Below are 14,827 nucleotides of genomic sequence, written 5' to 3'. Positions count from 1 at the left end.
TAATACGTAACATATTTCTATTTTATACTTAAAACATTTTTAAACTTGAAAATCTTATAACTTGTGTATTTTTATTATTTTATTGCTTGAAGTCTGGAACTCTGTAGATCAGGCTGACCTCTCACAGAAATCTTCCTGCCTCTGTCTCCGGCCTGAGTCATGGGATCAAATATGTATGCCACCATACCCAGCCTTATCTTTATTTCTTAAATTAAAAAAAAAATCTGTGCGTAATATATGTGGGCTCATGAGCAAATGTATAGAAGTCAGAAGACAGCTTTGTGGAGCCAGTCAGCCTTCTTCCTTCACCTGAGGACAATAATTTACTACATATTAATTTATTTTTATACTGTATTTTTAAAAATTAAAATATACATGTTTTGCTTAAATGTATGCATGCACGTGCATGTGTGGTGCCTGAGTAGGCCAGAAGAAGGAGTTGGATCCCCTGGAATTGGAATCATAGACAGCTGTGAACTGCCATGTGGATTCTGGGAATTGAATTCAGGTCCTCTGGAAGAGCAGCTCTTAAGCACTGTGCCATCTCTCCAGCCCTTTAATACTGTATCTTAGTTTTATTCATTGTTTAAGATTTGTTATGTATTCTGCCTGCAGGCCACAAGAGGGCACCAGATCCCATAGTAGATGATTGTAAGTCACCATGTAGTTGCAGGGAATTGAATGCAGTACCTCTGGAAGAGCAGCCAGTGATGCTGATCTCTGAGCAGTCTCTCCAATCCCTCCCACCCTACCCCCATTCCCTTTTTTTTTTTTCAAGATTTATTTATTTATTGTGTATACAAATGTTTTGCCTACCTCTATGGAGCCAGAAGAGGGCACCAGACTCACCACAGATGGTTGTGAGCCACCATGTGGGTGCTGGGACTTGAACTCAGGACCTCTGGAAGAGCAGCCAGTGCTCTTAACCTCTGAGCCATCTCTCCTGCCCCTGATTTTCATTTTTATGACAGAATCTTACTTAGCCCAGGCTAGCTTCTGAATAGCTATGTAGCTAAGGCTGGCCTTGAATTGATTGTCCTTCCAAGTGCTTTTGCAGTGCTGGGGATGGAACCCAGGGTGTCCTGCATGTTAGGTGAGTGTTCCACTGAGAACCACCCTAGTGTTTATTTCTTTTATTTATAAGGCAGTAATTGAGCACCTACTGTACGTCATGCCACAAACTACACAATTCCATAAATAAGCCAAACCCACATTGTCTACTAAGTGTCTCAGTTTCTCCAGATATATATAAAAGGGGGTTCACAATGGAGCATGTGCCATGCGGCCAATGAGGGTTAGTGACTCCCCTATCCTGAACTTCCAAGACAGAATCCTGACTCACGCCATACAATGTTTGTTTTTGTATTTAGGAACTAGGTGGGCTGTCTATGCTTCAGAGACCTCTCAGGACCTAAAAAATTGTCATAGAACTGGCTCACTTATGACTGTCATCCCAGTACTCAGGAGCCTAAGCAGGATTATTCAGACTGTGGGAGACAAAGACCAGAGGATGTCTATGGCTTGTTGTCAGCCTAGTTCCAAGTTCATTGAGAGACCCTGTCTCCCGTGAATAAACTGGAGGGTGAGGCTGTCTCCTGTCCTCCTCTGGTCTCTGTACAGATAACAGACATGCACATTCTCACATACTACATATGTGCATATACACTGCACACACACACACACCATCATGTTAATGCTTGGGAGGTGGAAGCAGGAGGATCAGAATTTCAAGGCCAGCCTAGGCTACGTGAGTCCTCCCTAAAACACATATATTGAGGGGCTTGGTGGTACAAACCCATGATCCCAGCACTCATGAAGTGGAGACAGGCAGATCCCTCCCCCAAAAAAAGCATGTATCTACAATTGCTTTTTATGGCTTTTCAAGATAGGTTTTCTCTGTGTTACAGTCCTGGTTGTCCTGGAACTCACTGAAATTCACCTGTCTCTGTCTCACAAGTGCTGGGACTAAAGGCATGTGCCACCACTGCCCAGCTGTTTATTTGTTTGTTATTTTTTCAAGACAGGGTTTCTCTGTGGCTTTGGAAGCTGTCCTGGAACTAGCTCTTGTAGACCAAGCTGGCCTCAAACTCACAGAGATTTGCCTCCTCTGCCTCCCGAGTGCTGGGATTAAGGGCAGACCACAAGGTCAGAATTACATGCACACGGCCGGGAGGTGCAGGAGGGAGCAGCTGGAATCTCAAGTGAGCGTCCAGTGGCTCACTCCACTCTTTCATTTTAATGAATGACCATCAACAGTAAAGTATCTGATTTTGGGGGTCTCTTATACACAGTCACAGTGGTCCTGATGCAGATTTACACGAACAGTGTGTGTTCTACAATGCCTGAACTCAGAGCATCCATCTTTTCTGTTGAATGTACACACCTCACCAGATAGAACTGTTGCAGATTAAACTCAGGCTTTACACATGCTGGCCAAGCCCTGAACCAACTAAGGTAGATCCCCAGCAGAGTAGTCCAGGCCAGCTTTGATCTCGCCTGCTCCAATGCCTCTGTCGTCTTTCTCTGTGTCTTGTTCCTCCCAAAAGGGATTCCGTGCTCCCATCATGCTCTTTTTTCCTCTGTAGCCCTGGTTGGCTTTGAACTCTTGACATCAAGCCTGGTTTCCGCGGTACTGGGGACACATCCAGGCTGAGCAGTGGAAGCGATGTTCTCTCGCTTCTGGCGGCAAGCGGCTGTGTTGAGGGAGGCGGGCCTGTTGCTCTGGCAACGGCGTCCTCAGACAGGAAGATGGCGTCTAGCCCGCGAGGTGCGTGAGAGGTGATTGTCACGTGAGTGGGGCGGGACTTCCGGGGCCGCGATATTTTCTTTCCGGTGGTTGCCCGCCTGCTCCTCCCCACCTGGGCCCTGCGCCCCCTCCCCGCGGCCCTCGCCGCCGGGCCGCTGCCGCCATGAAGAAGTTTTTCCAGGAGATCAAGGCTGACATCAAGTTCAAGAGTGCCGGGCCCGGCCAGAAGCTCACAGACTCCGCAGGGTGCGTGACACCGGCTGGGCGGCGGGGACGACGAAGCCAACAGAGCGGGGAGGGCCGGCGGGGTGCCTGGGCCCCCTCCAAGAGATGCAGAGTGGGACCCGATGGTAGGGCGGGGTGTGGAGATGGGCGTGGCCCAGGAGTGTGGAGAGGTGGGCGTGGCTGAAGTGGAGGGCGTGACGTGTACTGACTGTGGGCGGGGCCTGTGGGCAAGGAGGGGTCGTCCGGGCCTGGAGAAGACTTAGTCCTGGCTGGTGAAAGGGACGGGACGATGCCAGCTGCGGGATTGAAGAACCCCTGGGGGTGGTGCCTAGGCGGGACCGAAGTTGAGGGTAGAAGAGACTGTGAGAGATTGACTGCTTTGCAGGTGGTGTGGAGGGATTGAGGGAGGGTAGGTCTTGGGTGTGATATCCTAGGAGGGGTCGAGGAGGGAAAGGTTATGGAAGGGTCTTGGAGGAGTGTGGAGGCCAGAGAACCTCAGACTGTTGATGAGTGGTTGGGTGCATGCATCTAGCAGGCTCTGGGAGGAGGTGGGATGTCTTTGGCGGCACTGGCAGCTGGGGTACTCGCAGGAGTATTAGAGGTCCTGGAGAGTTGTTCGTGCTGAAGAGGAGGGTGAGGCATGGGTGTGTGGCAAGATGCTGGAACTGCCCAGAAGGGATAGGGTGGAGACTGGAAACAGCTACATGCTACCAGAGAGAAGTCTGTAGGATAATTCAGGGGAGTAGGGAACGTAGGCCCGCCCCGTGATAACCAGGGCCTGGGGTTCAGTAGAGAAGGAGGCACTTGCCGCCCAAGGCTGGAAGGAAGGTGGGCAAACCAGGGGTCCAGCTACTAATCGTGGAGCAGCTTCCATGATGGTGGTTGACAGCATCCTCAGGCCAGGACCTGACAGGGGAGGGGATGGTGTCTGGAGGTTCAGTGTCTGTGATCTCTGCACCTCTTTGCAAGATGTGAATGCCATTATGATATTCAGGTCCCCATGTCTGTCCAGAGAGAAGACCCCCAAAGAAAAGTCTCCACAACAGGCCTTCCAGCAGCCCCGCCAGGGTCCCACCAATGAGGCACAGATGGCTGCTGCTGCTGCCCTGGCCCGACTGGAACAGAAGCAGCCCCGAGCCCGGGGTCCCACATCTCAGGACTCCATCCGGAACCAGGGTGAGTTCTGTGCTGGGTGGCACTTGGGGTAATTCAATGAGAGAAGGTCCACAGAGGGCAGCAGTGGGTCCTACTGAGACATGACACCAGTGGTCCTTTGATGGAGACTTGGACAAGACCAGAGACTAGATTTCTACTCCTTGGTGCATTGGCAGGGAGAGCTGCTAGCTCTCAGGCCAGTGCCACCCCTCCACCTCCCCCACCATAGAGGGTCATGGGTATGGCTGAGTGAGTCTCTGGGCTCAGGCTGGAGTGCTCACTCTATCCCCATTACACCCTCCTTCTCCCAGTGAGAAAGGAACTTCAAGCTGAAGCCACCTCCAGCAACAGCCCAGGGACTCCTGCGACCAACTTGGTACAGTATCTACTGGGGACTGCGCAGTGATTTGGGGCAGTGTGGAGGCAATAGCTTCCAGGCGAGGGACATGAGCAGCACCTGTGACAGTGGGGAGACAGACCCTTGGAGGGAGGGATGACAGCTGTGGGCAAGAGCCTCGTGTCCTGTCTGTCTTCAGGTACCTGAACCCAAAGAGGAAATCTCTCCCCACCTGGCAGTGCCTGGTGTGTACTTCATCTGCCCACTCACAGGTGCCACCCTGAGGAGGGATCAACGGGATACCCACATCAAGGAGGCCATCCTATCGGTGAGTGGCCTGAATCACTAGACACATGGTACCACAGATGCTCATCAAACCCAGTGACTTAGTAGCTATTCTATTGCTGTGAAGAGACACAGTGACCAAGGCAACTCTTAAAAAATGAGTGTTTATTTGTACTGGCTTACAGTTTCAGAGGCTTAGTCTGTTATGGCAGCATGGTAGCAGGCAGGCATAGTTCTCAAGAAGTAGCTGAGAGTTACAGGTCCTGATGTGCTTGAAGAAACAGATCGAGAGATAGGGCCTACCATGGGCTTTTTTTCCTCCTGGAAACAGTTTTTTCTCTGTGTAGCCCTGGTTGTTCTGTAACTCAGTTTATATACCAGGCTGGACTCCAACTCACATCCTCTGCCTGCTGAGTACTGGGATCAGAAGCATATGCCACCACTGATTCAAGGGCTTTTTAAGCCTCAAAACCCACTCCCAGTGACACAATTCCTCCAACAGGATCATGCCTTCTAATCATTTCTAATAGTGCTACTCCCTGGTGGTTAAGCCTTCAACTACATGAGCCTGTGGGGGGCATTCTTATTCAAACTACTGCACCTGGCAAGTTCTCTGATGGCTCAAGAGCTGACCCTGTATTTTTGTCCCATCCGCACATGAAGCATAGAAGGCTCAGAAAATAGAGGAAAAGTAGATGTGGCAGTACATTCCTGTTGTCCTTTGACTCAGGAGGCTGAGGCAGGAGATTTCAAATTTTGGGCTGGCCTATGCAACACACACACACAAAACTGGGAATAAGGGGACATGCACACACCTGTAACCAGCTTTGACAGTACCTGGTAGCTTCAGATGTGCATTTCTGTCCTGAACTGTGGTGTTAGGAGTCTAGCACAAGCCTTTAAGACTTGCTGGGGTAAATCCAGGTTGGGAAGGCTGGCCCCCCCCCCCATGGAGGTTCCAGATTTGCCTTGTCCAGCAGCTAGAGGCCTCACATCCATTGGCTTGTGGCTTCATCTTCCTGGGAGCTGTCTGGCTTTTCCAATTTGTGGGTCTTCTGACCATAGCTCATGATTAACAACCCCAATACTGCTTTATCCCACACCCACCAGTGTATTCCTGGGTTCCAGTATCATATCGGCCACTCAGATTTGCTGATGTTAATGGTCCCTCTGTTACCTGACACCCACTGTAGCTACCATGGTCCCAGCTTCTCACAGCATCTAGGAGTTACATGGTTGGCAGCTAAGGGGACCTCAGCCAGGTGCTATGGTTCACAAGGCACAGCTGTATGGCCACAAGAGACCCAGGCATCTGAAGGGATGTAGTCTCCCCTTCCTGCTTGCTTTTTTTTCCCCATGGCACAAGTAGCCTCCACTGAAGGCATGTTCCTTGCCCTCTGTCAAGCACTCATGGCTAGCCTTAGTTTACGTCACAGTGGCCTGATGGCTGTGGTTGTTGCCCCTTTGCTCATCCCCCTGCAGTCTTGTAGGGTCCTTAGCATGCCCTCCTTCCCCCAGCACTTCTCCACAGACCCCGTGGCTGCCTCCATCATGAAGATACATACATTCAATAGAGACCGGGATCGCGTGAAACTGGGAGTGGACACCATTGCCAAGTGAGCCTCAGTTTACCCAAGGGGTCTGAGCATTGGGGGTCATCCTCCCTGTGCTGTAAGCACGATGCTTGCTCTAGCTGTGTGAGGTCCAGGGGTGGAAGAAGAGTGAAGTTGGGTGATCATTTGCATGTGCCTCATGCCCCACACAGGTATCTGGACAACATCCATTTGCACCCAGAGGAGGAAAAGTATCAGAAAATCAAACTGCAGAATAAGGTGTTTCAGGTGCGCTGCAGCCACAGGCTGTTCTGGGGTCACTGGGCATGGGATGGGCATATTGCAATGTTGTCTAGATTTTGACTTCACTTTTGTTGACACCAGATGTCAGTATGTAGAAATGCCCCTGCCTCAGCTTCCAAATCAGTGGGATGTAGACATGCACTTATCCTTTTCTCATACATGTATTTAATTTACATGTGGGTGCATGAGTCATAGCATGAGTGTAGAGGAAAGAGAATCTGTGGGGGTTGGGACTCTCCTTCTACCACATGGGTCCTGGATGGAACACCAGTATCATACTTAACCTAGCCACCTCACCAGCCCCAGTTGAGTTTTTGAGTATAGGATCTTGACTTTGAAGACCACAAACATGTTGGGTCTATGATTGAAAATTACTGGGGTTAGGGACCTAGATCCCTGGAGTGAGTAGCCTCTTCAATTTGAATACTTTGAGAAGTCACCCTGTGACATTTGTCCTACAAATAGACATGAGGCTTGTGGGTGCAGCCACCCCAGCCTGTGCCCACAACAGTGTCCTAACTACAGCCACAAAGCCATGATGGCCAGTGCCATTCCTATATGGCATCAAGAAAAAGCTCTTCATTCAGCTGCGGCTCTTCAGCCAGGTGCCAGTGGGCTGCTTGGTATCAATTCCAGTGGTGCAAGGTGTCCTGGGCTTGGGTGACATGTGTGCCTTATCCCCAGGAGCGCATCAACTGCCTGGAGGGTACTCATGAGTTCTTCGAAGCCATTGGCTTCAAGAAGGTGACACTGCCAGTGCCAGATCAGGGTGAGAGGGCGGCCAGGCAGGTGGGAGGGGGCAGGGGCGGTGTACAGAACACAGGGACAACTGTGACACCTCTGCAGAAGGTTCTGAGGAGTTCTATGTGCTGGGTGAAGCCACACGAGCACAGCCGCAGAGCCTGGAGCAGCACAAGCAGCAGCTGCTGGGTGCAGAGCCAGTGCGAGCCATGTTGGACCGGCAGCGCCGTGTCTTCCGTCCCTCGGCCCTGGCCTCGCACTTTGAGCTCCCTCCCGACTTCTTCAGCCTCACAGCAGAGGAGGTGAAACGCGAGCAAAGGCTCAGGTAGGCCCATGTGTGGAGGAGGTGAAGGGGGCAATTCCTGGGGCTGCAGCCTCACCATGCTTGACCCCACGGCAGAAGTGAGGCTGTGGAGCGGCTGAGCTCATTGCGGACCAAGGCCATGCGTGAAAAGGAGGAGCAGCGGGAGCTGCGCAAGTACACCTATGCCCTACTACGTGTGCGCCTGCCTGATGGCTGCCTGCTGCAGGGTGCGTGGCCTCCAGCCCAGGGTGGGTAATGGACTGGCTTCACCATCTAGCTCATGCTCTGTACCCCACAGGGACCTTCTACGCCCGGGAGCGGCTACCTGTGCTCTTCCAGTTTGTGCGTGAGGCATTGCAGAATGACTGGCTGCCCTTTGAGCTGAGGGCCTCAGGTGGACAGAGGCTGGTGGAGGATGAAGCCCTGGCCCTGAACGAGTGTGGGCTGGTGAGCTGGGGTTATGCATCACAGGTTCCAGAATTTTGGATCAACTTTGGTGGGCTTGTACTACTGTCTCAATGCCTTGGTTTCCCTCCTGTAAGATGGAGGTTACCTCTCAAGCGCTGACTCCAGGGATCTGTATGGAGAAGGTGTATGTCACCTACCTGTCTGAGGGCAGTCTGGCTTAACAGCCATAACAGGATTGGGATGGTGTCATAACGTGGATGACATTCTGTCTGCCCTGCAGGTACCCTCTGCCCTGCTGACCTTCTGCTGGGATGCTTCAGTGTTGGAGGACATGAGGGCTGCAGGAGCCGAGCCAGCCACATCTGTCTTGAGGCCTGAGCTGCTTGCAACCATTGAACAGCTCTCCTGAATAAAAGCAGGCTTGGCAGCATGTGCTGTCTCATGCTGTCCCCCAAACCTATTCCTTACCCTGAGCCTCCAGCAATAGAAGGGACACTAGTAGCAGTAGAGTTGGGAACAGGGTCCCATCTCAGTAGTACAGTCCTCTGAGCTGTAGGGACAGGCCTGCCCCTACCTGAGGAGTGTAGAGCCACTGGGAGCCAAGCACAGGTTGGGTGGGCACCTCTGTGGCAGAGCAGTCTGTAACATGAGCACAGGCCTCACAGATTGGATGGAAGCAGCCTGCCCCATACCTGTGCTGGAAACAGCAGAAAGAGCAGGTGCCTGGCAGCATGGAGCTCTAATTCCTAAGTTATGAACCCAAATAAACAGGCTATTTAAACCCAGCCTCCTGGTGTTTCATCAAGCCACACAAGGCACCACTGTGACAGTGGAAATCCTACAGCCAAACAGGTCCAGGCTAAGCAGCCTCTTGGAGGCACTGGAGGAACAAGGGCATCACCAAAGTGCACATGCTGGGAGTGGGGGGTAGAACAGGTCAGGCATGGCACTTCCCTTAGGGAAGACGACGGTAGGGACCCCTTTTCGAGGGACACATCCATCTTGCTGGGGACATCCTAACCAAGCTCTGGCTGGGCCCAGGACCTTTGCAGGGGACAGGTGGAAGGACACACCAGTGTAACATGATAGTCATGACAAGACAGGCTCAGGTAGAGTATGTTTATACATGTTCACGTTTGCCCAGGGCTTGCCATAGCAGCCTCAGCGTCCCTGGCACAATTCATTAGCAGGTGTTTGACCATAACAGGCACCTGTCAGTCAGCTGTCAATAATGCTTAACTATGAAGGGTAGATCAGCACACAGCCCAGGTGCTTTATAGTTTAGAAGTAACTGCTCAGGCCTCCTCTCGACTCCACACCCTGGGATGTCGGACAAAGTGCTCTGTACATGGGAGTCAGCAGGAGGCTCAAGTCTGGTGGTGGCTGCTCAAGTGCCACAGAGCAGGCTGCTGCTAGTGCCCATCCCCACCTCTCTCAGCTCTACAAGGCTGAGGGGAGGCATGGCCACCACTGCCCAGGCCATGTCAGATACGAGCCTTGCGCTCCAGGCACCTGCACTCCACTCCCTACAGCCCAAGTCACTTTCCCCCAGGAGTTCCTGGGTCTTTCAACTTGACATCTGTCATTTGCAAGGTGTGGGTGCGGGCATGGGAGCCTCTGATATGTCACTCCCAACATCTGGCACATCCACGATCATACAGTCTGTGTCGTCCTCCTCATCCTCTTCTGTGTCTGCCTGGAAGCCATCTATATCCCCAGAGCTAACCTGCAAAAAAAAAAAAAAAAAAAAAAAAAAAAAAAACCACAGCCTGTCAGCATCTTGACCCATCTACTCCCCAACACACTGTCCTGGACAGTGACAGTGTCCACACCAGGGTCTATGGCTACAAGCCCTCTGCTAAGATGAGCCACATACCCATCTAAAAAGTGCCAACAGCAGCACCAAGAGCAACCTGAGAGGCTTGGCTTCTCAACTTTGGTTTCAAAGAACCAATGGAACACCTACTTTCTTGGCATTTCTTTCTCCTGGTGGCTAAGACTTGGAGGCTCCTGCAGCTGTGAGGATCCCTGGCCAGTTCATGGGCTTCTGGGGAAGAGACAGATGTAGCCAGGGTGACCCCACATGGTGAAGAAACAGCCCGACAGAAGGAAGCCAGCTGCTTCTCCATAAGTCTGCATGCCTCTTGTAGAGATGTCTGCCTTCATCTATGCATGGTGGCATGGAGACTGGGGCAGGATCAAGAGTTGAAGCCAGCCAGTGGTTAAGAGCCCTGGCTCCTCTAGCAAGGTACCTAAATTGGTCCCCAGTACCCATATGGCTGTTCACAAATGCTTTTACCCCCAGCTGCAGATGATCTGTGCCCTCTGAGAGACTCCATGGATACTGTGCTCACATGCACACACACCCATAAAAACATGATAAATCCTTAAAACAGGGAAAACCAAGACTGGGGCACCCTTGGCCCAGTGATGCACAGTATAGTCTGGTGTGATCACAGCTCCAGCTAAAGTCTGAACTACTCTGCACTCTAAATGAATATAGAACATTCAAGAGCATAGCTGGCCCTCCCCAAGGGGGTCAGACACCTGGGAAGGCTGGACCTAGCATCCACTCCTCCAAGCAGATCTAGTGAGTTTGATGGAACACTGGGCTGCTAAAGAACACAATCTGGAAGTCTAGGGCACTGTGTGAGCACCATGCTGGGCCTGGACCTTCTGCAGGCAGCACCTCCAGTCACAAAATGCAAAAGCCCACCACTATGCTTTGTGGGGCACATGGACCTCAGGGCTAAGGCTGACAGCAAAGTGTAACCTTGAGCCTTGCTTCCTGCTCATGTGGGATATGACAGATCATTAAGAGGAGAACAAGAAGAGTGTCCATCCACAGTGGTAGCCAGTGTCAGGCAACACTTGGAGCCTATGTCCTAACCTAGCCTTCTAACATCACAGAAGAGGACCTGAGATGTCAACTCATGGTGAGCGAGCTAGACTTCCAGTGACAGAAAGGACATCTCAAAGAAAACAAACAAACAAACAAACAAAAAACGCTGACATTACTTCAGTGGGCACGGCTGCACAGGGTCCTGATGCTATGTCACACGCTTGTGCCCATGTAGCTCAGTAGATGGCACTTCAGCCATCCATGTGCACAAAGTACCATTCAGAGTTAGAAGGGAGCTATTGAGCAAGAATGAATTAAGCAGTAGCAGGCTAAGGGGTCACTTGCTGTGTGAACCTGATTATGACATTTGAGGACATAGACACATGGTTGCTAGTGTGGGAGGGCAAGTGGGCACAGGCTCTTGGGGAAAGGAAGCAACTCCAGATAACCCTGATGGTAGTAATAACAGCTGGGTCACTAAGAACCAGCTCCTCAGCCAACTGTGGGCTCTGGGTCACATCGGCATGAGGAGTAAGATGCAGCAGTAGAGGCAGCTGCTCTTGCAGATACAACCATGCCCCAGTGGGTAAAGGTGATTGCTGTACAAGCCTGGCAGCCAGTTCCACCCCAAAGACGCACACGAAGGTGGGAGGGAACCAGTGCCACAAAGCTCTCCTCTATGCATGGGTGAGCAAGGCACACACCCTCTGTAGCTCACCTGTCCATCGTACCGTCTTTTCTTCATAAACTGTGTAATGCACATGGTGGCTGCTGGCTTCCGCTTGATTGGCATGGGTGTGACCTGACCAGGCCCCTCGGTGGAAGCATTGCCACTGTCTTCCCTGGGTGTTGAGGGCACGGCGGTGATGTAGGTCCACTGGCAGGGCACAGGCAGGCATTCCTGGCCAAAGCTCCTGAGCACCTGTGGGTGCACGTACCAGCACATACGGAAGTCGGGCCGCTTCTCATAGGCCGAGTTCTCAGAGATGAGGCGCTTCAGCCTGGCCTTGGATGGCACGGCCACAGTATCTTCCGAGTTAGAGGTCTGTGGGTGTGAAGTGGGGCTTGGGGGACTCAGCAGGCCGCGGCGGCATTGCTCTTGGAATTCATGAATGATCACCTTGCTCCCATTCACATTGCCATGTAGCAGCGGAAGCAGCTGGGCCAGGACTGTGGGATGAGACAGGGTTAGAGATGAAGTCTTAAGAGGGCCCCAACCAAGGCACACTTCAAAGAAAACTTAAGACTGGCCAAGCCACATTCCTGCTCCCCAGTGCCACTGAGCAATGCCATGTGGTCAGTTGTGTGTACCCTCATATTCCTCCTGAGTGTCCATTCCTCTCTCTGAGCCACATGTGTCCCAGGGTTTAAGACAGAGGGAACTGCACAGTCCAGGTCTCAATTCTGACTTGACATTCTGCTGTGTGACCTACTATAGTAATCATCAAGGAGACAGGCCTGAACTGCAATCAAAGCACTCAGGTGGAGGCAAGAAGACCATCATGAGTTCAAGAACACTTCATAACCTGTCTGGGTCACAATGTAAGACATGGACTCAAAAAGAAATAAAGTTAAAATAGTCACGGATAGCAAGACAGATGTGGCTCAATGGTGAGTACTTAGCAGGCACATGTGAATCCTGTGTTTTATATCCAGTGCCAAAATTTAAAAGGGCAAGCTGCCATACAGATGAGCAGAAGGCCCTGCTAGTTGTGCATGCAGATGGTTGTCCACACACAGGTTCTGGAGATATGAGACCTCAACAAGGATACCCCAGTAAGCGCTATGCCCAGACTCCACTTACTATGCTGGTCCCTCTTCTCCCTGGGCTCTGGCTCTTCAGGGGGTGCTGCCTCCAGCAGGCACATGGTGAACTGCTGCAGCAGCTTCAAGTCAGAGCCTGAGCAGTTGGCTGCCTCGGCCGCCCATACACATCCCACTTGCACAGGTTGCAGTATGCGGAAGCGCTTGCCCTTGGCTAGGAGCTCATCCCATTCCTTGGCCTTCAGCTTCTGGCGCACTTTGTGGTTCTCTGGGTCCGCACACTCCTGGCAGGACAGGGAGCAAACCCTTGTTTAATAATGCCCATGCTCTCTGGCAACTCAGCACTGGCACTAAGCTACCGAGAGCCAGCACTAGGCCCTGTGAGGAGGTAGCAGTGAAGGGCAAAGCCAGAGGGGTCAGTTCACACCCTAAGTTGTGTGATGAGTCAGGTTATTCCGGTGGCTTTCTTTGTCCAGCCTATTGGCTTCTATGACCTAGTTAACAGGTGATGAAATTGCCAGCCCCAAAGCAAACACTCTGCCCAAAAGGGTCTGGACTGCCCAATGACAACATGGCCAGAGATGAGATGGCACAGCCAGTCTGACACCAGCCACCCTATTCAGGGTCCCTAAAACTGCAACCAGCTCAGGGCCTAAGGACACCACTAAAAGTCTCCATGGCCTCTTATGGGAGAGCATGTAAGGGGCACAGGGACCTTTTGGAGCTGTGGGCCAGGCCTGTGCTTTCTTTAGGAGGTTTGTTAGAACTCTAGGTGAAGGTGGGATTTGTAGGTCAGGCTGCATGCCAATCACTCTGCAGCAGAGAAAGCCCTACACCTGCTCACAGGAGCCCAAGCCACAGTAGCTGATCACCCCAATACCCCACAACAAACCCGAGCAAGAGACCTCACCTCAGTTACGCCTTCGTCCTCAGACAGGTACCCATGGGGCACAAAGAAGCCATCGTCCTCATCCTCATCTTCCCCCACATCATCATCCTCATCCTCGAAGAAAATGAGAAGAGCTCACAACACACACAACACAGGCATCAGAATTCAAGGCCAGCCTGGTCTCCCACAAATACATGTACCCATGCAGGCAATGAGGGGCTTATAGAGACTGCCTAAGGGCCATTACTGGCCTCACATGTGCCCCACATCAGAAAACTGTACAGTGGCTCTTGCAACTGGCGTGGAGGCCACTCGTCCCCACTGGGGTTACTCACCCCCTCACTGTGGGACAAGGACTCTCCAGGTTCCTCCTCTTCCCACTCTTCGTCACTGTCCACCTCATAGTCCAGAAGGTTCTAGAGGGAAAATGTACATGAGCATCATGGCATAAAGTAGCAAGTAGCACAGAAAAGTGTCCCCCACTTTACAGGGATGGGGACCCCAACACCAGGGCTCACCTTGTCCTGGGCCCAGGGGTCACGGGGGCGGATGACTACTGTTTTCTTGTTCCATGTCCCCCAATATGCTGGCCGGTGATTCTCTGAGAACTGCAGGAGCTTCATGCGGCCAAACCTCCTCCTTTCAGGCACGCCATCCACCTTGCTCTCCACAATAACCACGTCCCTGAGTGGTCAGACTGTGCTCAGTATTGTGCTCATGGCTGGCTGCCATGTGACCTGCCTGTCCAGGAACTGCTCAGGACTGCCCTTACTGATGCACCCAAGAACACAGGAGGTGCCATGGTGTGCCCCAGAGGCCCTCTGTAACATACTCTAGCAACCAAGAAAGATACCCAGGGAGATGGTATCTCTAGGGGTCAGTAGCAACAAGCAGCATGGGACCACTTTCCAGCTTCTCCTGTGGCCTGGTGTGCCAGGTCTCACCTGTCCATGATGTTGGTGTTGCGGCTGCAGACCTGGGTGGGTCCAGACCTCAGGGGCAGCCGGCTTTTCAGGTCGCTGAGGAAGGAGCTGGCTCCACTTTGCTGCTGCAGGAGCTGGTCCAGCCGATCGCACAGGTCCTGGTCCAAGGTAGCCCGGCACCGAGGAGCCAGCACCATGTGTTCTTTGATTTCAAAGGGGGCAAACTTACCACAGGAGCCGGCCAGGGTCTACAATAGGAACAACCCAATGCAATGTTGGCAGGTGAGTACATCGTGGAAAGTCCAGGTGCTCAGGTCAGAGGCTTTGCTAGCCCAGGTGCATTAATGTAGGT

General features: G+C 52.2%; 2 protein-coding genes across 8 annotated transcripts in view; one reads left to right on the top strand and one right to left on the bottom strand.

The window, feature by feature from the left end:
• Positions 1-2,808: 2,808 nt before the first annotated feature.
• Ubxn6 (UBX domain protein 6) lies at positions 2,809-8,842 on the top strand. Of its 4 annotated transcripts, none has more exons than XM_051177571.1 (11): positions 2,809-2,992; positions 3,984-4,147; positions 4,438-4,502; positions 4,663-4,791; positions 6,267-6,364; positions 6,514-6,589; positions 7,289-7,373; positions 7,451-7,670; positions 7,746-7,876; positions 7,948-8,096; positions 8,338-8,842. In XM_051177571.1, exons 1-11 carry the CDS (start codon positions 2,910-2,912, stop codon positions 8,464-8,466), a joined length of 1,329 nt encoding a protein of 442 aa, XP_051033528.1. In that variant the 5' UTR covers positions 2,809-2,909; the 3' UTR covers positions 8,467-8,842. The 4 variants fall into 4 exon arrangements, with proteins under 4 accessions (XP_051033528.1, XP_051033530.1, XP_051033529.1 ...); XM_051177572.1 differs by lacking the exon at positions 2,809-2,992 and adding an exon at positions 3,335-3,356; XM_051177573.1 differs by lacking the exon at positions 4,438-4,502 and having other exon boundaries at positions 2,843-2,992.
• Positions 8,843-9,162: 320 nt separating this feature from the next.
• Positions 9,163-14,827, bottom strand: part of Chaf1a (chromatin assembly factor 1 subunit A) — a 29,800-nt gene continuing 24,135 nt past the window's right edge. For 2 of the 4 annotated variants that reach the window (XM_051177566.1, XM_051177565.1), the window contains exons 8-14: positions 14,497-14,723; positions 14,071-14,236; positions 13,888-13,968; positions 13,574-13,666; positions 12,704-12,947; positions 11,618-12,069; positions 9,163-9,783 (exon numbers count right to left, since the gene is read on the bottom strand). In XM_051177566.1, coding sequence (XP_051033523.1) covers positions 9,640-9,783; positions 11,618-12,069; positions 12,704-12,947; positions 13,574-13,666; positions 13,888-13,968; positions 14,071-14,236; positions 14,497-14,723 — 1,407 coding nt within the window. In that variant the 3' untranslated portion in view covers positions 9,163-9,639. Of the gene's footprint in view, positions 9,784-10,029; positions 10,105-11,617; positions 12,070-12,703; positions 12,948-13,573; positions 13,667-13,887; positions 13,969-14,070; positions 14,237-14,496; positions 14,724-14,827 lie in introns of those variants that run through there. The other 2 variants (XM_051177567.1, XM_051177568.1) reach the window with 2 other exon arrangements.

The sequence above is a fragment of the Phodopus roborovskii genome, unplaced genomic scaffold, assembly GCF_943737965.1.
Source record: "Phodopus roborovskii unplaced genomic scaffold, PHOROB, whole genome shotgun sequence".
In the NCBI taxonomy this organism is placed as follows: Eukaryota; Metazoa; Chordata; class Mammalia; order Rodentia; family Cricetidae; genus Phodopus; species Phodopus roborovskii.
Note: the sequence above shows the minus strand (reverse complement) of the source record. Positions and strands in the feature narration are given on the sequence as shown.

Excerpts from the sequence above, each read along its gene's own strand:
- Ubxn6 (XM_051177571.1), top strand. The coding sequence starts at position 2,910 with ATGAAGAAGTTTTTCCAGGAGATCAAGGCTGACATCAAGTTCAAGAGT. Across the intron at positions 4,792-6,266 it reads TCAAGGAGGCCATCCTATCG|CACTTCTCCACAGACCCCGT; the intron begins GTGAGTGGCCTG and ends TCCTTCCCCCAG. Across the intron at positions 7,671-7,745 it reads AAACGCGAGCAAAGGCTCAG|AAGTGAGGCTGTGGAGCGGC; the intron begins GTAGGCCCATGT and ends ACCCCACGGCAG.